A 24821-nucleotide genomic window follows, 5' to 3' on the forward strand; every position below is an offset into this window, starting at 1 on the left:
CAAGTGGGCAAACTGTGAATATCACCTTATTGTTAATCTAAATTAGACTTAGGTAAAAAATGAAGTCTCGCACCAGCGCCCGGTGTTCTTCCTGCAGGTTTGGAGGCAGAGTTTTCATGTAGGAATCCTTCAGTGGCTTCCAACCCAACTGTTGTGGGTCCATATAGATCATACCACACCTGGGAAGAACAAACACCTGTGGTAGAGGAATACATGTGCAAGGTGGGACAGTTCAAGCTTGAACGCTCTCACATTACCTGCTGACAGTTGCTGGAGATGCCTCCTCTAAGTCCGCTGGCTCAAAGATTAAACTCATTTTTGAATTCATCTGAATTATTTCACCACTCATTAAGCATAACTGGAAGAAGAGCATCACATAAACATGGTCTAGTCATGTCAGTGCTGATTGTGCAGTCAAAGCAATGCCATAAAATCACTGAAAATTCCACTTAGTGTCACTCCTCATTCATTCATTTGTATCCTTACAATACATGATATTTTATGACCTTACCTCAACTTTTCCATGTCTTACTGTAAGGCTTGCAGAGAAACAGAGAACAATGCTCTATCTTTAAATAACTCTGCAAGAAAAAGCAGTTATCACGTGCATCTTTTTTTTAAATTTATTTATTCACTTGGTAATTTAAGCAAGTTCAGTTTTCAGTCACAGAACTGAGTTCATGCATTTCAGTTTCCTAAAAAGGTCAATAAAAAAGCCTCCGTGATAAACCTCATTTCAATGAAGAAGAAGCAAGACAAGGCTTCTAGAGAGAAGTAACAGGTTAATATTATCTAATACCATCTAAACCCATTCATACAATTGGGGAAATAAAGCAATGCTTTTAAGCACATCAGCCTTTCCTGAGTTTCACACTTCCTTTGACTAACATAGTACCAATATTGCTACTACTAAAATCAAGTCTGTTTATTCAAGGACGAAGTTACAGGCAAAAAATTAGGCTACCTTTTTATTATCATCCAGCACAGTGTTCATGTTCTCTATCCAAACTGCATCCACTGGGCCATCAAAAATAATCCACTTGCGATCATCTGTGGTAGAAGATGCTTGTTCCCTGAAGGCCTTTGCAAGAATTCCATCTGACCACTCATGACTTACAGGATCAAAACTGCCATACAACTGCCCCATAGTAATGGCTTTGGGATTAATAACTTTGTATTCAACAGCAAATTCATCCATGGCATTTGCTGTGTAAAAAGGCAAACACACAAGCTTGAGAATTTGACAGGTTAGTTTTATTCAATAGCTGAAGTACAGAACTCAATGATTCCTGAGGATCCTACTCTAGCTGCTCAAAGCAAGAAACCCCAGATATCTGGCATCTAGGTAGCAGTAAATACGAAATTCCCTTACTTGTACAAGGGAAGCAAGAAGTCTGCTGTAAAAAAACACATGAAAAAAAGAAAAAGCACAGCAGCATAGATTTCATGTACTTAGGGGAGCTACTTACAATATCCTATCAGAGCAAATTTTCTCAAGAGTATTATGCCAAATAAAATGCCTAACAAAATTCAGAAAAGCATAAACACATTAGTATGGCTTACTGTTTCAGCAGATGTAAACAAAAATACTATCAGACAAATATACCAGACAAAAATAGTTCAATTAATAGAAATTTTGCAGTCAAGGAAGGAGAATATAGGACAATTAACAACCTGGGCATATCTCGGCAAAGGAAAAATAACAGTCGTAGAATTGACTTCATTTAATGAGAAGTTTGTGGCTGGAGAATGTTACCTGCACACAAATCAGCCAGGGCTCCAGCCAGCACTTTGTATGAACTGGTCTTCCCACTCATAGGATCTCCAACAATCATGAAACCATGGCGCACCAGCATCATTTCGTACACCTGCCAGTGACAGGAGAGCCACTCCTTAACATGGCACAAAAGCAAGTGTTATGTGTTATGTGTATGAAAGTAGAAGTCTCTCTCCTGCTTTCAGATGTGACACAACCAAATCTCTGCACTCTGCTGGTTGACCAAAGCCTTCATCCAAATCAGGGGGCAGTCATGTTTTTATAGCAATTCTCACTGATACAATTTAAGAAGTCGTTTTCCCCAGGCATCCTCCCTTTCTCCTTGCTAAATGTCATCTCTCAGCTGCAACAGCAGCACTGTGCAGGGTGTGAGGGCACAAACGAGACACTGCAGATCACAGCCCTGAACTGAAAGGGCCTGAACTGGAATCAGTGGTTACCAGAGAAGCTGACAAGAAGGGACTGAAGCTACAGCTCTGAGGATCTGGCATATGGTTGGTCCCACAGAGGCTGTCTTTAGACTGCAGGAGTGGTAACTTCTTCAGTCACCCCACAAGATCTTGTCAAACCTCAAGTCAAAGCAAAAACACCATCAAACAGACTTTTTTATCAGGTTGAGGTTGATATTTCCTGGTTTAGCTCCTTCACAGACTGTCTGAATTACAGAATCACTATGAGAAAAGCAGGCTTTTATTCCATGATTTTTACTCAGTAAAAATACTCCATTTGTAATATTCCATCAATTGGTAAGGAAATTATTAGCTATTCATTCATGACACAGACAGTGAATGAAGAATGTTTCTGCTCTCATGCTTTTCATCCCCAGAAGTATGTGAAAACAAACCTGAATAATTTTTCCAATGAACCATGGCACTGGTTGAAGATTCAATTTTTCAATATTTTCAGTTAGTGCCTTGCAAAATAGGTCATAGTCTGGTGTAGGAAGAACCACTCCAGGAAACAGGTCAGATATGATACCCTGTTAAGGAAAGACAGAATAGAACACCATTTAAACATAGGTTACAGAAAGAGAAAATTCCCAAGTAAAACAATATTCATACAGATAACAGAAGCTTAAAACCAAATGTCCTCAGCCAACTAACTAACAAACTAACAAAACTAACTTCTAGGCAAACTGAAGCCATGGAAGTATTCTGTATACATGAAACTGAAACCTGTGCCTGCAGTTTTCATGAGCATACTGCTATTGCAAAAAGAAGCTTAAACTTTGCAAATTTGCCCCCATCAGGATTACACAAAAGGATGTGAAAGTAGTTGAAAGAATTTCAGTGATTAAATAGAAGGATATGTGCCCCAAAATTTCAGAGCAGTGACTGTGGCTGTGCTTGTACCCTAGCTTTTAGTCTTTAATATTGATTGCTTTGTAGCTTAACATAGTCTTTACTTCCTATTAAAGCAGCATGCAAACAGAAACTTCTTCATTTTTATTCTGAACTCAAATTTCTAATTGACCTTAATTATCCGCATCTCTTTTGGAGCACAAAGTCAGAATGTGACATTTCAAAGGATGATTTCCACAAATGAAACAGCACAAGATGATTTTTAACAAGAGACCTTCTACAACATTTTCTAGAATAACTTTAAAGGCACCATTGAAAGTTTGCTTTACAAAATAATCCTAACAGAACCAAAGAGTTCCTCCAGATCAGTGGACTGAAATAACTCTACACTAATATGGCATCAGCTAGATCAAACCATTCTAAATTAAGATAATGACCTGTTTCTGCAGGTTCTTATAATGGATCTCATCATCATCAAACCTAAAACACACTGGCCTGATACCTTACCTGAAACAATGGCACATCTTGGGACAAGAACTTGGCCAAATTAACATCCAGCAAAGCCCGAAGTAACAACACACTTTCATTTTCAGTTGGGTACTTCAGTTTTAGGTTCCCTGCAGCTGTCAGGACAGATTTAACTGCACGCATGCCATAATCATAGTGGTGCTGAGATGACAACTGCTCTGAGCACAAACGGTAAGTGGCAACAATTTTCTGGGCAAGACTGTGGATAATAAAATATAGCATGTAAAGTGAAAATAGCTCAACATGCAAGGAAAATAATTTACCTATTTATATACACAAAGTAACTGCAGTGATTCTAAGACACAGCAGCTGACAAGATGGCCCAAAACATCTGGGAAGCAAGACTGTAGATTATGCCATGCTAGAGAATGTGTGCATCATTTAGGAATTCTGTCTGATATTCTGATACATTTTCCAAATGATCCTGTGTAGAAGTGCACATCTGGCAACATGAGGTGGTAAATGAGAATTGACAAGGAAGCAGGAGATTAAGAAGTACTTTCTGGAGGAAAAAAAACATGGACAGCCTTCCATGTATGCCTTCAATGCCTTATAGAGGAATGAGGTATATCAGACTCAACTAAGGTAGAAAATTCAGCATGTCTTACCTCTTAGAGTCCAGAAATCCCATTGAATAAAGTGAAATTTCCCCAATCAAGGCATAATCTGGGACCATCATGGCAACTGTTCGGAACAGTGCCTATAAGGAAAAAAGAAAGATGCCAACTTTGGACTATGGAATACTGTAATAAATTGTGCCTGTTTTGTAAGAATAGCATCTCTCCATAAATTCATGAATCATTTGAAATCTATGAGACTTCTTTAGAAATCTGTTCTATTCTATTCTGATCTTATCAAGAGGTTCAAGAGGTCTGTGCTAAGCACTGCAGTAACAAATGCTTAGAAAGAGTCAATTCTAAAGAACTATGAATACAGGAAAAGGGAGGTGACATTCATCTCACTTTCATAACAGACAAACTAGCACATAGTGTGGTTAATGCCCTGTAAAAGATGATGCAAAGAATTGTGGCAATGCTAGAAAAAGAACCAAGACCGTATCAGTCTCTCCATAGCATCTCAGCAACTCACAAAGTTATAATAAATTTAAATTGGGATTGGGATCACCAAGCCATTGTAAACCCAGAGAATTTCCACTTAGGGAGAGCACAGTTAAACCTGTAAACTGGTATCAGTATGATTAGACTGAGCCCTTTCATCTGTGCATTTTGTACAGCCCTAACTGTTTACTAAAGCTTGGAGAAAAGCACAGCGGGGTACACTTGAACAGGTTATCAGTTGTGCTGGTTTTGGCTGGGGTAGAGTTAATTTGCTTCACAGTAGCTGGCCTGAGGCTGTGCTTTGGATTTGTGCTGGAAACAGTGTTGATAATTCCGGGGTGTTTTTGTTACTGCTGAGCAGAGCTCACACAGAGTCAAGGCCTTTCCTGCTCCTCACCCCACGCACCAGCCAGGAGGATGGGGGTGCACAAGGAGTTGGGAGGGGACTCAGCCAGGACAGCTGAGCCAAGGGCTGTTCCAGAGCATATGGGGTGATGCTCAGCAGAAGCAGCAAGGGAGGGGATGCTCAGAGTGATGGCATTTTTCTTCCTTAAGCAACCGTTGCACATCAGTTTATTATTCGACTGCTGACTTTTCTCATCACTATAGACTAGAAGTTGAAAATTCAGTTTAATTTCTACAAGAAAGCAGGATTTCAGACTTACCTTCAGATTATCAGGCAACTCTGCTCGTCCAGCATAGCCAGGATTCATCGTAATAAACACAGCACATGTGGGATTAAGAGAGATCTCTGTCCCTTCAAAGATGAATTTTTTGAGTTTGCGAACAATAGCCTGCTGGATGCTAAGTATTTGTTGGGCAACTACAGATAACACTTCAACCTAATACAGACAGAACAGATTGGAAAGCATAAGACACTTGGAGATAATATAAAATGGTTTTGTTTACATATTTTGATGGCTGTGTTTGCATTCCTCCAGGGAAAATCACCCTCAGCCTATATATTAGCTGCCTATGGAAGGGATCCTCTGAAAGTTAGTGCCACTATTTCTACTCAACTAACAGAGGCTGATCAACAGAGGCTTCTAAAAGCCTCCACAGGGAAGTACCATGCGCCTGAATGTAAGTTACTTGGACAGGAACTCCCTCTGGAGGCCTCTAAAAGCACTTTCCCTTCAACTCAGAGTTTAGGCTCTCTGGAAAAACTGACTCACTCAATGCCCAAAACTGAAGGTAAATAATAGGTAAGGCTGCCCAGTGCGAATCCAGAGTGTTTTAAAGTATCAAGGTAAAAGAATACTGGAGAAGGAATGCTAACACTTGAATTCACTAGAAAACAAGCCACAACAGAAAAATGGAAAAATTAAGGAGTTAAAGATACCAATCATACGAAATAGAATTTAATGAAATTTCCACATTTACTAGTACGTACTTAAATTGAATTCCATCAAAGTAACAATAAAACTTATCCAAAGCCATTAGGGACCAAATTTAAACCAAAAAGACCAGAGTAAGATCAAGGGGGGAATTAGATGTGTCTGTTTACACAGCTTGGTGACCAGGTCACTCAGTTAGTGACACCCAGTTCTAGTCATTACAGGAATAACTCCACTGGGATTTGTCTGTCTTGTGCTGAATATAGGCAAATGCAACTCCACAGCTGTAGCTGGATTTCTCAAGGAGAAGACAAGAACAGTTCTTTCCCAACAAATGAGTGTCACATACAAAAGAAAAAATTGTAAAGGAACTTTTTTTTCTGCTAAATTGACCCAGAACACAACACTTCTGCAAGACAGCACAGGTAAGCGTGTGCTTCTAGAGCAGGCAGCTGAGTGCCTATTTCTGTGTCACTAATTATCAAAACAAAGAGGCCTCACCACAAGTAAAAGCAGAAAATTGGCAATACTGCTGTCATGTCTAAATCTAAAACTTCTTGTGTCTTAAATTAAAGCTTTCTCATTTTATTTGCCTGAGTTAAAACATTACCTCAATTCTATTGAACTCGTCAAAGCAGGCCCACGCCCCAGCTTGTGCCAGCCCCTTAAAGAACTTGCCCATTGCCTTGTAATCGAGGCCATCGGAGCAATTAAAGACGACACACTACAACAAAAACACAGAGAGCATTTCTCAGTATTAACACAAAGTCCACTATAAAATTCTTAGCATCTAAAATGGGAAGGGATTATAGTTGCTAATTTTGGATTAGAAAACCAGGATGCCATATAGACACAGTCCTAAATGTGTGCTTCTTATCAGCTGGTCCTGTGAATAAAGAACAGAACCACAGGTGAGGAGCTGGAAAAGACCTTAACATGTTCAAGTCCAACTGTAAACGAATAGCTACAAAACAAGCAGCACTTGCTTAAGAATGGCATTTTAAGAAATATCTACTATATATCCAAACATAAACAGTGGAAAGTAGAAAAAAGGGAGTTTTGGTACCTGCTTAGCTATTGCTTTTGCTAGATCTTTTGTTGTTTCTGTTTTGCCAGTTCCAGCAGGCCCTTCTGGAGCACCACCAAGATTTAATTTCAAGGCACCCATTAACGTCCTACATTATCAAGAACACAGGCATTAGAAATAGCAATCTTTAACGTCAGATTCTTTCTGAATGGATTGATAAGTATTTTCCTATCCAGGCTCCCCTGGAAACAATTTACTTGTTTCTCTACTGACTTTGCAGCTTGCCCTAAAAACCCAGTATTGTCTCGTAAGTGATCCCTAATTGTGGAAGCTCACATTCAGCCACTTGGCCTAAAAGGAATGTCAAGGCTTTTATTACATGCATCCACCTTGTATATCCACAATTACACAAGCAAATGAACAGTGCCATGAGCAAAATGGTAGAGTCTGCAAAAGCATGCATTTCCCTCAAGTCGCACTTGAACTGGCAAGAGCTTGAAGCTGGTTTTATAAATTCAGCCAATCCTTAGAAATGGATGAGAAAGCATAAAGGTTGATAAACCTGGGAATCACATTGCTTTTCAAGTGAACATCTTACTAAAATGAGATCCCTGTTAACACTGGAGTGATCTGATTATTTTACAAAATCCTCATTCAAAGGCTTTGACTCATGTCCTCAGGGCTCACCAGAAGTGAAATACCACATGCCTTTGAATATTTAAACCTTGAGGACAGAAGCATTTCCATTACAACCTCTTGCAAGGCAGTGGAGGAACAGGAAGCTAACTGCATTCAAACATCTGTGAAGGCGTGCCGGTTTGGACTATTTGGGCTCTATAATTACTTCATTTATCTTACAGGCAGGCATACCCAAACTGTGTGTCTTATTTCAGATTAATTAACTGACCAGTGCTACTGTAGAATTTGCAGTTCCATTACCATGTGCTGCCACCTCTTTTCGGAAGCACTTTGTTGGATACAATAGAGTCTATTACTCTACTGGTGTAGAAGCCTATACATTGTAAATATTTTACCATATTTGGGCAAAGATATATAAGATTTGCCTCTAAATTCTACAGGAGAATACTAGCTGCTGAGGTTCCTGCTATTATTAACTAGAACAAATGAAAGTAAACATAGATCAATCCAAAAAATGAAAACATTATTCACAGACAATATGGCTTTACCTATAACATCGATCTGTCAGTGGGGTTATAACCAGACGCTGAGAATTGCCCAGATACTCATAACCATATTTCATTTCTGTTGTGATCATTCGCACTATCACATCATTCTCTTCCCAGTAGTATCTCAGCTGAGAAATCCACTGGAAGTCATTCAGATCTATGACTTTATCTTCAAGCAATTTTGAGACCACATCACGAGCTGCAGAGTACGACAGAGATTGAAAAATCTAAACACTTCTACTGTGTTAGTTTACTTAAAACAACTTATAAGTAAAGTAACATTTACTTAGAGCTATATAAGAGTAATTCAACATTTAGAGGCTGGATTTCACATTAGAGAGGAATTTGCACTTGTTTTGAATAGGGAGTCAGGTTAATTTTAACCAGATTCCAGCATCTGTTCTAAGTAGATGGGAAATCCTTGTGCAGTACTGAGCAATCCCCATTTGCCCAAAGAACTGAGCAACAACTCTGTAAAGGCTGATTCAGAGAAAGCATTTTAGGTGCCTCTCTCCAAGAGCCCACCCAGCTAATGAGAGCAGAAGTGCCCCAGGTGTAACAAGGGCAGCAGCAGCTGCACATTACCGTGCACATCGATGACAATGAGGGCTCCAAGGGTCAGCCGGGCTCCACTGGACAGCTTTCCTCTCACTAACTCAACTATGTCCCTAATCTGTAGATTGCTCTTCTCCAAGAAATCCTGTCACAGAAACAAACACAGGCATTAATGAGATGCTGTAGCCAGCAGTTCCTAAGCTCCTATGGGTGCAATCATTGTAGACAGCCCCTCCAACAAAACATATTAATGGAAGTCTGGGCACTACACAAACATTTAAAATTCTCTTTTGCATCCTGGCATTTTATTTTACTAGGAACACTTCAAAAATATTTATGGCTTGAAAGTAATATAAGCAGAAGGTTTATCTTTCTTCCTAATGGAAATGACAACACTATGATGGGAGAGGAGCAGATACTCTTTGTTTTGGTTCCCCCATACCAGAAAGGAATGGGCATATGGGACCAAATCCATTAGCAACATGGTTTAGTTGGCTCTAGTTTAAACAGAGGTCGGACTACATGAAGTCCAGAGGTCCCTTATATTCTGTGATTCACTGTTCTGTGATTCCTTCTCATTTTTCTCCAGCTGTGGATTGTTCAGGATACTTTCTCTGAAAGTAATAAACATTTTTAGTTCTGTCTGGATATATGGAATAAGATCTTCCACTGGTGTTAAACAATACAGGCAAGTTAAATCTAAGAAATTCAGTAGGGATACAGAAACAAAAAGCTAGTATTAAAATACAGTATTTGGTATAAAGCTTATTAATACTTTTCTATTCCAACATTTAAAAAGCAGCCCAAACATTCTGTTGACAGAATTAATCTCCAAATAAATCCTCATCCACCCAGATTAAATAGGATCACAGAAAAGCCCAGTGAATTATTTCCACTGCTTGAGCAGGCATTTGAGTAAAGCCTCAGTGAAGTGACAGTTAAAACTGCTGCAGTGACAGAGGCACTAGGAACACGTAAGAAAAGTCTCTTGTATGAAGTAACAAATTTGGCTGCTGCACCTTCCTCACCAGGAGAGCCAAGCAATAACCAAGAAATCAGTGGTGACCTTATCACTCTCCACAGCTCCCTGAAATGAGGTTGGAGCCAGGTGGGGGCTGGGCTCTGCTCCCAGGTAACAAGTGACAGGACAAGAGGACATAATCTTGAGCTGTGCCAGGGGAGGTTTAGGTTGGACATTAGGAAGAATTTCTGCACGAAAAGAGTGATTAGACATGGGAATTGGCAGCCCAGGGAAGTGGTGGAGTCACTGTCCCTGAGGTGTTTAAGGAGACTGGACGTGTCCCTCAGTGCCAGGGTCTGGTTGACAAAGTGCTGTTGGGTCATGGGCTGGACTCAATGGGCTCAGAGGTCTTTTCCAACCTCATTGATTCTGTGATTCTCTGAAATAACTTCACCATTCTGTAAAGAGAGATTTCTGCCTGCATGTTTCTCTGAGGCTTCCCATGTAAAGACATGAATTAGAAATAAAAACACCTGGTGTTTAACAATGGTCTGCCACTTTTTGTTTGGTACTTTAGCTTACACCAGTATAATTTGTAAATGAAGTAATACAATTTCCTTCAGTAGGATTTCTCCTGATACACACCAAAGTAAATGGGAACAAACCTCTGCTAAGACCCAACACAGAAGGAAAAACAAAATAAAGCACGCTGCGTGAGTAAATTGCAATGTGTTGTTGATTGAGGCTCTCCTTTGCTAAAAGGAGCTTTTCATTAATTAATCAGAGTTCAGTGCCTAGAAATAGTAAAAAAAAAAATCTTACTTGTAAAGCTCTTGTCCTTATAGCCCTGGACACTTCTTCTGTCCAATAAATGGATGAAACACAAATAACTGCCTGTCCAGGCCACTGAAGTACCCACTCCTTTCGAGGAACCTTAAACCAAAAGATCATTCCAGACACAAAAAGTCATATAAACACATTAGATTATAGAACTGATAACAATTACTTTCCCCAAATGTCTTTTGTCTCATGCTGCAAATAAATGGGAATCAGCATGTAAAGCTTTAATACTTTTTCTTCATGAAACTTCAGAGTTAAAACTTCAGACTGGTACTACTGAACAAGAAGAGCTGGATTCCACTTAGCTTCAAACATGTTTCCCTGGTTAAGAATTTGAGCAACCTATTCATGTCTATTTGCTTGTGAAATCTAACTTATAGCATAGGTCAGGAATAATTACCTGGCTATATCCTTTTATGCCATCTTGAAGAACTTGTCTTACACTGGCCAACATCATTTCTTCTACTTGCAGAAGCCATTTTTCTACCATGCCCTTCAATAAAGAAAAGTAGTTAAGAGTCAACACACATTTCCTGGTTATATTCTTCTTCAATGATAAATTATTTGAAATATGTTAGGCTTAAATATGCTTTCTTTGGGTGCTGTATATAAAAGGAATAAAGGTTGAAATTTCCCAGGTTCTGACAGGTAATACTGTAGTTTACACTGTCTGAAGGCAGGTATATTAAGCTAACTCTAAAGACAACCCAGCTAAAGAAACAGCTGGATATGTTTCATATAAGCATAAACAAAAACCACAGATTGCATGGTCAGGTGAGGCTGCTCATTTTAAGTGAAAAGTGTATCTGTAACTCACAACAGGCCCCACCTTTCAGAGGAATTTACTGCAAAATTGGTATGTCTCACTCCTTTTTGTAGGAAAGCCTTTTTATTCGAGAATACCAGTCTGCACTCTCACTTTCTAAACTCCTTTCATGATGTGATTCTAAATGATTTAAACCTAATTCCCTCAAAAACATGCACTTTATGCAATGTATTATGTATTAATCTAATTTTGTATAGTAAAAATTTTTTTTAATTACATTTGCTTTCACTGGATAGATTTTGTCTATGAAAGGAACAATTTCTTTCTCGGAACTGGTCATGCCTATGATCTCCAGATCTTCTGTGAATTCCAGTTTAGCAATTCCTTCAAAACACTTCTTTAAATGTGGTTGTACTCGAAGTGGATCCTTTGTTTCAGACAGTATTTCAAGCAGCTCATCGTTAGACAGGAAGAAGAATCTGCCAGAAAAATACAATTACTTTCCAATCATGAAAATTGCCATTAATAATCAATTAATGCAATTGGTTTTATTGTTGCTTAAGACACTAGTGTATCAGAGAGGAAATTATCATCTCAAATCCTTTTCCTTAAGCAATTTTTAACGTTATAAAACTCATCACATCTGTTTTTTCAGCATTTCAATGTGACCATCTTTTTATGCAAAGGAAAAAAAAGGCTTCTCAAACTCAGGCAGGAAAGACCAGATGGCTCCAGGCAGCCATTAATTACCCTGTACAAACCCTGAATCCTGCTCCTCGTGATCATGTACAACTCCCACGGATCACACACCTCTAAAGAGGGTAGGGCAGGGACATAATTGCATATCAGCCAGGGGAAGGTAGCAAGCTCCTTCAAAAATACCCTGTGAGTAAGAAAGCCTTTCTAATCAAAGTTTACATTGTGACAGACAGATTGTGCCTCCCCATCCCCGCCTGCTGCCGGCATTTCGTAACGAGGAGAATGAGTTATGTCTGGAGATGAGAACAGCTTTTCATTTTTTGCTCCATGTGACTGTGTCCCACATATGTTTATAAAATGAGACTTTTCAGTTCAGTAGAAATGGTTTGAAAGAGCTCATGGCTTCTTGTTTCTAACTTAGGCCTTTTAAATTAATTTACCTTGGGAAAAATAATCTTTTTGACTCCAAGTAAGTATTCAGCCCCTTCTGAATGTCCTCTAAGAGAATATTTGCTTCCTGAAGTCTGTCTAACATCTTGGGTTGTTCAGTTGCTACAAGTACCTTTGTGTCTTTCACCTTTGTAAAAACAAACACAAAGCAGAAACTGCTAAAAATTGCACTAAGTTTTGCATTAAAATTGTTAGCATCAATCACATCTATTACAGGAGGCTAAAAAGCTGTATTTCTCCTCTGTAGTCTTCTTTCATGTTATTAAATATGTTTGCATTATTTGATTGCTTTGCTTTTCAGACTGTCAGTTTTACCAATTTGAACTTTATAGACATTAATGAAGGAAATATCAGGAAATAAGATCTTTGGCACTTGTTTCTGTGTCTTGAGCTTGCTACACTGTTTTCCACTCACAAGTAAGTTCTATCAGAGACACAGTACATGACAATTATTCTCTGTTCTCGCTATCTAGGTTGCATTTTTTCTTTCTGATAACACTCTTCTTCAGAGGATTCTATTTCAGTACAGACTTCATTCACAGCATCTGAGCTGTTGGACAGGTCTCAACTTCTATTTAGTTACACTGATTATTTCAACACCTTTATCACACAACCACACACTCTCAGCATTTTTGACAAACATCTCAGCTCACACCACCACTGTCTGGCCTCTTACTCAACTTCTGATTTACAGGGAATTGAACAGGTTACCAAATTGCACTTCCTATCCCCATTATCTTAACCTGACACACTACCATGACAGTCCATATTCACTTAGGTTTTGAATACCCATGTCATCACATATTAGAAAACAATCACATGAAAAAAAAATCCACTTAGTTGCTCCAAAGTGTGTACACCTTGTAAGCCTAATGCAAACTCTCATTGCATCCAGGCAAGGCTTTGTACAGATTGCCAGTGAAGTCGTAAGCAGATCCTGAAAGCACAAATCATTCATCTTTCTACCTAATTCTGACCATTTAGAAACAAAAAAGCTAGAAAATTTAGAATTCATGTTCCTCGTCCCTTCAATACCCAGCCTTTATAGAAATCTCAGTGCAATAATGATGTGATCTACCACTTTTACTGCAAGACTACAATTTGTTGGACTTTAATGAAGGTTTTTCCACTCCATGGATACAAGTATCCAACTGCAGAAGAAGAGAACAGTATATGCACATGACATTAATAATCATGTTACCAGATGTGCATAAAAACACACAATTTATGAAATGTTAGCACTTACCACTTCTGTCATGATGTTTTTCCAGTATGAATCCACAATCTTAAACTTTCTGCCCTCTTCAGGCATTTGAGCTATAATGTCTTCTGAACTAAAAATTGGTTCCAAATACAACCACGTTGCCTGACATTTTAACCAGCTGTCTATAATATCTTGCATTAAACACAGCTTATCTTTCCAAGCCTGCAATGAAAACATTTAGTAGTTAAGCAAAATTAGTAGTTAAGCAGAATTACAAGAATAAATCCAGAACTATGAATATGTGTTCTTAGTTAACAACTCTGTAATGTCTTATCATGTCAAAATACCTTGAAGCACTTGGGGAAAGCATACTATGAGACATGCAAGCTCAGTCACACTGGCCTTTCCTTACCACACATTCAGCTTCTATTGGTTTGATGAAGGGAGAGCCACATACTGTCTGAGTCTTAACAATGTGATCATCCAGCAAAAGCTGGATGTCATCCACTGCTGACAAGATGTTGGTGTCCTGTAAATACATCACATTTTGGTAAGTCAAATGGCAGTCACTTTACTTCACCACTCATTCAGCTTCCTGTTTCCCCCTTCTCTATGATGGTTGAAGCAGCAAGGAATTGAGAAAGGCTGCAAATGTGTGAAGATATCAAATGGTATCTCCTCTGTACACCTCTGTTTCAAAGGTCCAGAGACAGATTGTTTTGTGAATAGGAAGCTGGTGCCTTCTGACTCGATCTTTTCCACTGTGATTCTTGTTTCTTCTGAGCAAGTTAAAATTTCGCTACTGTCCAGCTTTCCATACAATACTGGAGAAGTGCTCCGGCCTACATATTTGTTAGGATGAGTATGTGAGATCACAAGCTGTCCAGATACTAAAGTCCAAATAAAAAGATATATAATAACAGAGACATCTGCCCAGCTCTGGGCTAAGATACAACTTTCCATCATGCCACAATAATCAGCAGCAATGTCCCTCTAGTATTTCTCAAGTGGTATTCAGAATCAAAGTAATTCTTTTCAGATATATATATTGATTTGTTGTTTACTTACAGTATCCCTGTACTTCACCAAACCAAACTGCACATCGACCCACTCCGATTTCATTTTCTCTATTGATTTCTCTAAGGAATACTCCTTACTTGCAGCTGCTCCAACAGGTTCTATTCTAAATTGAAATGAAACATATCTTTGAAATGTTTTTGTAACATAGCTGAAGAGCATAAAAAAAGCAGCTGTAGGTAGAGTTGCATATCAGACTACCTTTCATAATAATTTGTTAATAATATCATAGACTCTTTCTTCAAGGAATATTTTTCCACTTTCAGCCTCAACAAGTTAGAGATATTGATATTAATTGGAAGACAAATGCAGACAAAATTCTGAATGAGCAAATTAAGTGGTTTAGGAACACAACTGGATTTTTATGCCTCTGTGCTACAAGAACAACTGACAGTTCACTGCTTGATAAAATACAGCTGATTTTACAGCATGTTCTAACAGCACACAAAACCCCAAAAGAACTAATATTTGATATCTGACCTGTGAAATTCAAAGTCTAAAAAATGAGACTAGATTAAGCTTCTTACTGTTCAATAAATTTTGAGAGTCCACAGTCCAATATGCTTTTAAGGTTAGTATTTGCATCCGGTTTGATCTCGCATCCTACAATTTGACTAATCTGAAAATAAAGTAAGAAATAAATCTATTATCAAGATGCTTTTCTGTGAAATCCTTTCAAACAGCAAGCAACAAGTTCTAATGAAGTATTAGTGAACACCCTAATTTGCTTTTCTGCCATAAATTATTAATTTAAAGAAGCTTCTGCCTGTGGTGTTACAAATTTCAGAACTGGATCTATCATGTCACAGGATAAAAGATATTGGACTGTCAGCTTCTGTGGCAGAATATTTCCACAGTTAAAGCAGAGTTTGAAGTACCTGCTCCCAGTGTCTCTCCTTCATTCCATGATTGCAGGCAATTGACAGGACAGGAAGATGCTGTTTAAATTTATCAAGCTTGTATTTCATGGATTCTGCCATGCGCCTGGGCACGGGCACATCTGGGAAGCTCTTACTGAGCTTGTACATGGTCCTCCACATATTTCCAACTTCTTCACTAATTTCATCAGCATTCAGTTGCTGAAGAGGTCCTGAATACAACAGCATAAAAAAGTGCAGCAGGCACATCAGCACAAAGGAGATTCCCAGGGTGGTTTAATTACAGCTATTTTTAATCATTGTCCTCTAACTGAAAATCAATTGTGTTACAAAAAATTATCTTAATGCAAAATCCAAGTCAGTAACTCTATTTCACACTGCTTCACAGCATTTATTTCTTAAAAATTATTTTCTCACCACTGATCAACACTTTCAGCTTCTAATTAATTAAGTGTAAATAACATGTTTCATCAAATGAGCATCAAAGCCTCACCATTCATCCATTCCTCAGATTTGGTATGGAAGCTATATGCTGTTACCCAAAGCTGCTCAAAGGGTTCTTTGGTTGCAATTATAGATTGCAGTAGAGGAAATTGACTCTTCTCCCGCTCAAGCAAATCTTCCTCAAAATTAATAGCCTTTAGAGGAAACAAAAATGTATATTATTTCCATCAAAAATTCCTATTGTTGCTTAAACTTTTAAACAGATAATACTGAACACAATTATTTTACATGTCTTAAAGCCAGACAGATCTGTAGATATAAGCCTATGGATTTTAGGTACATAAGGTAAATGGTGTTCTTCCCCTGGTTATTTCATGGAATCATAGAGGTCTATTCCAACCTAAATGATTCTAAGATCATCAAGTCCAACTGTTAACCCAGCATTTGTGGGTATCTTTTCCTCCTCAAATAATTTTAAAAATCCAAATCCATTTTAGAATAACATAATGTACCACGGCATTCAGCAAAAACAAGGCTCACAAGTTTCCAATCCACTGTGAAATTTGAATGTAAGCTCCTCAGTTAGAGAGGCTTGCTGGAATTTTTTTTAACTTGTGATTAGGTTTTTTTCTTTTACAGAATTATCTGGGAGCTCCCACCAAAACAGGTGTTAATTGCTCTCCTTATCCACGGTAAGGCATTGTCTTTGTCCAAAAGATTTTACAGTAAAAACCAATGTCCAAAGATTTGGATTTAAAAAAAGTATTGTCTTCTTCATTTTACAGGTAGGGAGGTGAAGCCCAGAGAAATGCTGTCTGAAATGCAGACACTGAATTCAGATTGAGTCCTGAGTATGTGCCTTCATAATGCCAACAGGCCTTCCATAAAACTTGTAATCATTCAATATGAGCTGCAGGCAGAAAAAATATTAAAGATTCATATTCCAAGATAATACTTAAATTCATGTATTCACTGAGCTAATTGTCACGTCATTGAAATTGTGTGGCTACACCTCTCATTGTGATCATGTATTAAGAAACTTAGGCTTAATTACTTGTTCTGATCTACCTATAACAGCACATCAGTGCTGTTAACTCACACTAATTAAATATACTAGATGCCTTTAAATCTGATTAATAGTATTGATGTGTAGGACTACCAATTTATCTAAATTCTAAACTCATTTAATTGGTTCCATTTTTTCTTTTGACTTAATTAAAATCTTGACCCCTAAGGCTTCATATATGGAGAAGTCTTATTGTCTCACTGTGATTTAGAAGCTTGATTAAGCCTCACAATGCCTGTGAGATCTCTCAAAGACAACCCTTCTCATTTCCCAGCAGAGTCACAGCTAAGACAAACTGTTCAACTTAAAATGATACAAGAGATTGGATGGAGAGCCCTGAATAGAATCTAGGGATCTTGGTCTTCAGTTTGTTTCCTAGCATTTGAAATTCCTGTTAAAATGTATATTTAATGCCTATCAGCATTAAATGGAAATTATACAAACAGTTGAAAAACATTTGGGTTTAATTAGAAAACAAGCAGAGGGACTGAAAACAGACCTCCAGTGCACAAACCACGATTCAGGGAAAATGCCAGCTCCCTCACATTCTGCCTCTGCCAACTCTGCCAGAAGAATTGTTTTCTGTAGATAGCATCTTGCTACTACTGACTGCTTGGAAACACTGAAATTCAGTATTTCAATTTTAAAAACTCCCTAACATTTATTTCGCAAAAAATTTGCTCTTCAACTCACTAGTTGGGACAAATCAGCATACAGGGACAAGAAGATATTTGCCACATCTTTGTGCACCTGGAAATTTTAAAGCCACCTTAACAATACACGGTCAGAACCCCGAAAAAAAAAAATCAGGTTCAGGAACCAAACTTTTGGTCATCCAGCACATTGTAACCCACTCCACACTTGATTAATAAATACTAACCTCAAATTCTGTTAGTGCATTATCTATATTCTTATTTAACTCTTCAAATTTCCCAGCATTCTTCCTCAATTCTTCCACGGTCACGATATCCCCGCGCCTTTTGAAGCTTTCTAGCTCTTTATTATAAAGTTCAAGAGTTTTCTTAAACTGAGAACACCTGAGGTAAAGATAGCTAAGGTAATATGATATTGTGTTTCATTCCTTTTCAGGTTTCAGTTATTTTATTAATTACAACAGGCACTGTCACATGAAATCTGATCTCAGCACGAGTGTAAACACAGATGCCAGTGAAAGCTCACTAATCAGTTCTATCAATACTATGCAGTTCACGGGATTGGAATTCAAGACTCATTTTCAAACCTCACAAATTATTTACTTTACTTACATTTGCTACCTTTACTACCTGGAGAAAATAAAGGAAGAATGAAAACAATGTAACAAAACTACGTGTAATGCTGTACTAACCAATATAACAACATAAAATTATGAATATTCTGGACCAATCCTCCATTCCTCCTTTCAGAGCTATTTAAGTAGAGAGATACTCTAATCAACCCTCATCAACAGTGTTTTTCAGAAATATCCATAATACTGTAAACTAGGTTTATTCCTTACTTTCTCAGCTTCCTTCTGAGTTTTCCTTCTTCGGCATTATCTCCCTTCAACTGATAGTGAGATTTTTCTGTTCTTTAAAAATACCCAGTGAAAAAAAATTACTTAACACCATACCTTTCAATCAACGCCCTCTCTACCTGAATCCTCCTGTCAGTCAACATATTTTTACTGCTTTCAAATATTTTCGTAATCTCATCAGGCCAATGGAAGACTGTGCTATTCAGGTTTATGTCATCATCTAAAATAAAAAATATATAGCCATCTTTAAGAAAATACCTTTTAACTAATGAATTAATTGAATGGTTATTATATATTAGAATGGCTACCAACAAGAAAAATAGTTAAACTATGTTTAGGAATAAACAAAGAAGCTGGTGGCTGAATTATCTTCACTGCAAAGAAACTCTTTCCTGAAACAATTCTAATTGATGGCAAAACTGTAAAAACAAGTTAAGAATGTGAACTTCTCTAATTAAGATGTTAGTTAGGCAGAGAGAGTTAGTAAGAACAGCTATTCCATAATATCAGTTCCATTCAACTACACACAGTGACAGACCACTCCCAGCTAAGTGTATATTATACCTACATATGATGGATAAATGTTTAAATCGTTTCTAGTCCTCAATCTGTAAATGCTGAATTATTCACAAAAGCTAGAGCATCACAACTACAAGATGAGCAGGCATCTCCATCTTCATATTTGTCTGTTTGTTCAGTGCACTTAGCTTATTACAACTGACGTAGGACACATGCTTATAAACCCAGCTACAGAGGATATGAATTATGAAATACTGCAATTGCAAACACTCCAGTCCAAAATGTGACAGAAAATTGTCCTGGCTTCCATAGGCATCCTAATTTTTATCATAAATTAAGTCTAATAAACATGACATACCCTTGTTATTTCTATCACTTTCTGATCCAAGACTGTATTCTGCTTAAGGAAAAAGTATCATCCTGACACTAAAATAGGTTTGCATTCATATAACTGCCCTTCTTTTTAGGTGCAGCAAATAACAGACTGCATCTGGGAACTACATTTTTGCTTTGAATAAAAATGCAAACTAAAAGTAACTTCAGTCTTAGAGAACAGCCTTTTTACTAAGAACAGCAAACCATGACAGCAAAACAACAAAAGGCATGCTCTGATCTAATCCTCAGCTGCAGAGATGCAAGTTCTCACACTTTGACATGCTGTCATAGAGCCTTTTTGGCTTTTTGGATGGCTTTTCTCTGGAGAATTTTTATTTATTAACATACAGCTGTAACATCATTTGGCCAGATTACATGACATTGACTTGATAATACTTAAAACCCATTAAAAAGCCCTGACTATGCTGTGTGCCATTTCTCCACCATTCCTTGCTGCACTGGTACATTTTGGCATCTATTGAATTCTTTTTATTTCCCTTCTGTCTCTTTTGGAACTTTCCATTAGCATCCTAAAAGATGCAACATTTAGGCATGCAGAGCCCATTATCTACATAAATATTCTTATATGGAAATGTTATATTCTGTAGTTAGACATACGAGAGAGATCAGCATAGTCCATGAGGATTTGCAGTCTGTGTGCTGCTTTGATGAGCTCCTTATTCAGTTTAATAACAGTAACTTCACTGGATTTCTTTAAGAATGCCTCATACTCCACCAGCTGTTCAGTGTTCTGAGGCACCTCGCTCATTCTCTTTGCAATGAAGTTATACTCATCACAAATTCTACAACAAAAAGAGAATAGGCAAATCACTGGGATTGTAAGTGAAGAGAGATGCAAGATCTGGTAAATTGGTTTTGTCTTTGAAACAAATATATTAAATTTCGTCATAAATTGAATTATTTTTTTTCCTTTTTGTGAGTTCTAGCCAAAGCTCCCTCTTCAGCCAGGCTGGCCTTCTTGCACTTGTCCAGTCAGCACTAGAAAACCCAGCAGATGAATAAAAGTATCTCATCCACAGATATACAGCATCAATCCAGGCAGACAGCAATAACCATCCACACAAACAACAGGTACCTTTGGTTTAACTCTCTATTTTCCATCACTTCAAATTCAATCAATGTGTCTTTGAGATTTTGGGTCCGATTGCAGAGTTCCTCATTCAGTTGTAGAGCATCCAGACAGAACATGGCCAGAGGAACAGTGACATCCATAGAAGCAATCTCTTTTTTCAGTTCTGTGAAGCTATCAATCTTCTAAAAACAGAAAATAATACATGTTATTTTTCCTAAAAGTCCACAGCTGAAAAATCTGACACAACTAATAGTTGCCATCCATCAAATTGGATCATTTATTCCAAACAGGAGAAGGAAGACTAATTTTTATCTTTCCAGATCTCTGCTCCTATCCACAGATTCCAGGGCTGAAAGCTTTGCATAGTAATTTTCCACAGTAGGGAAGACCCCAAGCTGCCTAAGGAAGCATTTAGCCACATGCTAACTCAAGGATGCAAGGAGAAGAGTAGACAAGGCTGACTGAGGACAAGACATTGAAAAGACAAGCAAGTTGCAGACTGACCAAACACTCTGGGCAGCCTTTCTGCTGAGAAAGAACAACAAAACTCACAGAAGAAGGTCATAAAGAAACCTCCTCCTACCTTTGCACAGCAGCCCCTCAGTAAGGGGCTATGTAAATTGAGCACTCCCTGGTATTCCCAAGGGTAAAAATAAGTGACTTGTTCTTTAGGCAATAAATTAGGAAGTCATTGTGATGTGTTAGCTGCTGTATGAACATGCTGCAGTTGTCAGTAACACATTACCTCAGTTAAAGCATCTAAAGAAGGACTTTTAGCCAAGAAATTTGTGACATCTTGCCGTGAATTGTTGTTCAAAAGATTGCTGTACTTCCTGTACACATTTAAATACCTTAAACACAGAAGACCACAAAAACAAACATAAGTTTCCAAAGCCAAGTTTATCTATAGAAAGAAACAAATACACCCAAACTGTCTCTTCAGTCAAACGGACAGTGTTATGAAACTGAGGGTTTGGAAGGGCAACGGCATTACCAGCCAAAACTTACTTCTTTGGACCAAGTATGTTGCTTTCAAAGATCTTCTCAAGTTTGTTTATATACTCTGAAAACAATGATTCATGTGGTTTGACTGTATTAAGAGTGAGATCATGTCTTTGTAATTTCGGAAATAGAAGTTTTTCTACCTAAAGGAAATCATTACAAATACAGTAATAAGACACAGAATAGCAAAAATAAGGTATTCTATTACCCATTCACCCACCACATAAAAAAATCATATTTTGGTAAAAACAGTGCAATGTGAAAAGGCTCTGATCCATAATTAACACTTGGTTACTCACACAGTTTGCTTGTGAAAACAATATGAAAATCACACCTTCAATATAACTTGAATCTGAAAAGTATCTTCTATAATCAAAAAGTTCACACAGTTCATGATTCACAATCCTCATCTTTGTCTTCTGTTTGTCAGTCTTCAGCCTCATTCATAACTTTTTATAGTATAGATAGTTTTTATTAATATTGTATTTTGTATGCAGTTATAACTTATCCAGTACCTTTGGGAGTTCCTCAGCACTCTTCAGGATCTCATGGAAGCAATGACTGATTAAATCCCAACATGCTCTCAAAGGTGGCTCAAAGACAATATCAGGTTCTTCCACACGGAGTTTGACTGTGAGTATCTGAGACAGGAAGAACTGCACTCCTCGATACGGTTCTTTAAAATCATTTCCATCCTTAGGGGAAAGAAGGAAAAATTTACAGAACAAAGAAATGAGCTATAAGAATAATCATTTCTAAACTGTTCAAACTCCCCAAACATCCTTACCACACAACACCAGTGAGATCATCTCCCCTGATTTTTATACAAAACCTGATGTTCCAAACAAGATATTATGGTGTTGTCTCCTAAATCAATCTATAGAAGCTGGAATTAAGAAACTGGATTTAAGCCTAATTGCCTTGATTTTTCTCTTAAGTAACAGAAGTAAAGCACTAATTATTGTACTGAACAAAATTCCTAAAAAATTTTATCTATGCTATCTATCTGAAATAAAATCTAGAATCTAGTTTTAATTGTCTTGTATGGTCAGTAAGAACTGCGCTACCCCCAAATTGCCTTTACAATAACAGAGTCCTAATGCATGACTAGACTCACAATGTAGATGTTATAATAATTTTAAAAAACCCAAAAAACAAAACAAAATAAATAAAAGAGCACACCCAAACCAACCCACAAGACAAAACCAAAAAAAAAATTTTAAAACCCAACCATCAGCAATACAATCATCATCCAGATGCAAGGCTTAATGGCAAGGCTTAGTGAAAGGTCTGACAGTACATTGCACTAAGTGTGATCCTCTGCAATGCAGTATTAACCTGCCACATTTATTCATTTTGTCTTATCAAGGTAGGTCCTGGGTGAACCTTTCACCAAAGAAGCAGCTTTATGGTAGCCAAAACAGTGGTAAAAACTCCCATGGTGTAATGCTTATTATTATATAATCCTATATATTACTTGAAATAATACAGGGCACTCATCGGCTATAGACAGGGACACCACACACATAGATCACCTCTGCAAGGATTACACACGACTGTGCACACTTTTGACTTCAAAGGGGATTATTTATGTGCTTTCAGAGAAGTACTGTAACTGTCTTGCCTCATTAAGACCAAGAAAAATTAATCTAAACTAAAAATAAAATAAATGCATGCTCACTCAAGATCGAGTTGAGCTCATATAAACTGTTACTTGTAACCCTAGACCTCCCAAGTGATCATTCAAGTAAGCAATTCTTGACAGTGAAAAAAATCCACTGAGTATGCACAAGTCTTCAAAGGATACAGCCATTTTTTATGGAGGCAAGAGCCATTTGGGACATTTTAGCCTTCAAAGAGCACTAGATTTTATGGCTGTACGAATGATCTCCAAGTAAGACAGAAAACTGTAGATATACTTGACAGCAGATACCTTGTGGATCATAAAAAGTGCAAGAAGATCTTCTAAGGAGTTAATAACCATCTCACGCAATTGTAAGGACATTAGACTTGCCACGGAACTGAAATAGCTTTCAACTTTCTCCGAGGAATCAGAGTCCTTTTCAGGAGCAAAATGAAGCCACTTATTACCCTGATCAATGAAAACAGATGCACAAGATGGGATCCACCTACAATGAAATAATATGGAGACAAAGTTTTTAAAGGCTTGTTAGTCTTACTTTGCTCCTTGCAATGAACTCTAAGCTCAGAAATTACCCAAAGAATGAATAAAATCCAAAGGGTTAGAAGACAATTGACAACTAGATATCAAACAAAACTGTACCTTCCAGGACTTAGAGAAACCTGAGTTTTAAATCTAAGGATACTTGTTACAATGGACCACTATGATTAGTTTAAATTAATAGTAATAGACAAAATAATAGTCAATTATATTGTTTAATTGACTATGAAACAATATTCAATTATTAGCATTAAACAAGAAACAAGTTTGGAAGATATGTCAGGTGGCAGAGTGCAAACACCTTCTATCATGTGCCTCGTATCATCTCTTTCTTAAATTGACTGATTTCCATAATAAAAAAGGAAATTTCCATCACCATTTTTACAGATATAGACTCCACTTCTGTCATGGTTAGAAACCTCTGGATTTCCTGTCTACGTTTATTCATAGTTTATTACCATTTGTTCTTGTGCAAGCACTGTTGCAGTTCCAAAGGCTCTGACAGTATCCAGATGTTTATTCCGCTCAGGGCTATTCACCCTTTGTTTTGGCAGCCTTGTGGTTGGGCCTAGCGTCATCTCAGCCTAAGGTCTGTTTTTAAAAGGGGCCTTCATGTCAGTCAGACCCTAAAATACTCTATTTATCTACAGCTACCACAGCTGGTACTGACTTGTTCTGAAGGATATCACGAGCTTCCACACAGTGCCTTCGAACGATGGCCTCAAACTCGGCAGGCAGCAGTGGCAGGTTTCCACAAAGCACCTCTGCAGTGCGAACAAACCGGAGATGGCTGTACCTAGGGCAGGGAAACAGAGGAGTTCTTTACAGAATACTGTTTAAAAAAAAAAAAAATCCATGAAATATAGTCAGGAAGGCTTCAAATGTATCATAAACACTAAAAATATAATTTCATTTATAAATATCATTCCATTGCTAAGCTGTCCAATAAGTGCACTTCTGATTGGGTTTCTGCTATCAACAA

At 37.7% G+C, this 24821-nt stretch overlaps 1 protein-coding gene across 2 annotated transcripts in view; it reads right to left on the reverse strand.

Moving 5' to 3' along the window:
- DNAH3 (dynein axonemal heavy chain 3) overlaps positions 1–24821 on the reverse strand; it is a 57167-nt gene that overhangs the window by 22865 nt on the left and 9481 nt on the right. For both annotated transcript variants that reach the window (XM_048320815.1, XM_048320814.1), the window contains exons 9-39: positions 24510–24635; positions 23591–23786; positions 22173–22352; positions 21664–21800; positions 21401–21506; positions 20659–20837; positions 20181–20365; positions 18765–18888; positions 18036–18192; positions 16139–16283; positions 15646–15857; positions 15295–15386; positions 14759–14873; positions 14103–14219; positions 13733–13912; positions 12477–12613; positions 11615–11816; positions 10972–11064; positions 10554–10664; positions 8801–8915; positions 8216–8414; positions 7068–7176; positions 6612–6725; positions 5330–5506; positions 4215–4306; positions 3586–3805; positions 2622–2756; positions 1757–1868; positions 965–1206; positions 258–358; positions 74–179 (exon numbers count right to left, since the gene is read on the reverse strand). In XM_048320815.1, coding sequence (XP_048176772.1) covers positions 74–179; positions 258–358; positions 965–1206; positions 1757–1868; positions 2622–2756; positions 3586–3805; positions 4215–4306; positions 5330–5506; positions 6612–6725; positions 7068–7176; positions 8216–8414; positions 8801–8915; positions 10554–10664; positions 10972–11064; positions 11615–11816; positions 12477–12613; positions 13733–13912; positions 14103–14219; positions 14759–14873; positions 15295–15386; positions 15646–15857; positions 16139–16283; positions 18036–18192; positions 18765–18888; positions 20181–20365; positions 20659–20837; positions 21401–21506; positions 21664–21800; positions 22173–22352; positions 23591–23786; positions 24510–24635 — 4516 coding nt within the window. The remainder of the gene's footprint in view (positions 1–73; positions 180–257; positions 359–964; positions 1207–1756; positions 1869–2621; positions 2757–3585; positions 3806–4214; positions 4307–5329; positions 5507–6611; positions 6726–7067; positions 7177–8215; positions 8415–8800; positions 8916–10553; positions 10665–10971; positions 11065–11614; positions 11817–12476; positions 12614–13732; positions 13913–14102; positions 14220–14758; positions 14874–15294; positions 15387–15645; positions 15858–16138; positions 16284–18035; positions 18193–18764; positions 18889–20180; positions 20366–20658; positions 20838–21400; positions 21507–21663; positions 21801–22172; positions 22353–23590; positions 23787–24509; positions 24636–24821) is intronic.

The sequence above is a fragment of the Corvus hawaiiensis genome, chromosome 16 (assembly GCF_020740725.1).
Source record: "Corvus hawaiiensis isolate bCorHaw1 chromosome 16, bCorHaw1.pri.cur, whole genome shotgun sequence".
In the NCBI taxonomy this organism is placed as follows: Eukaryota; Metazoa; Chordata; class Aves; order Passeriformes; family Corvidae; genus Corvus; species Corvus hawaiiensis.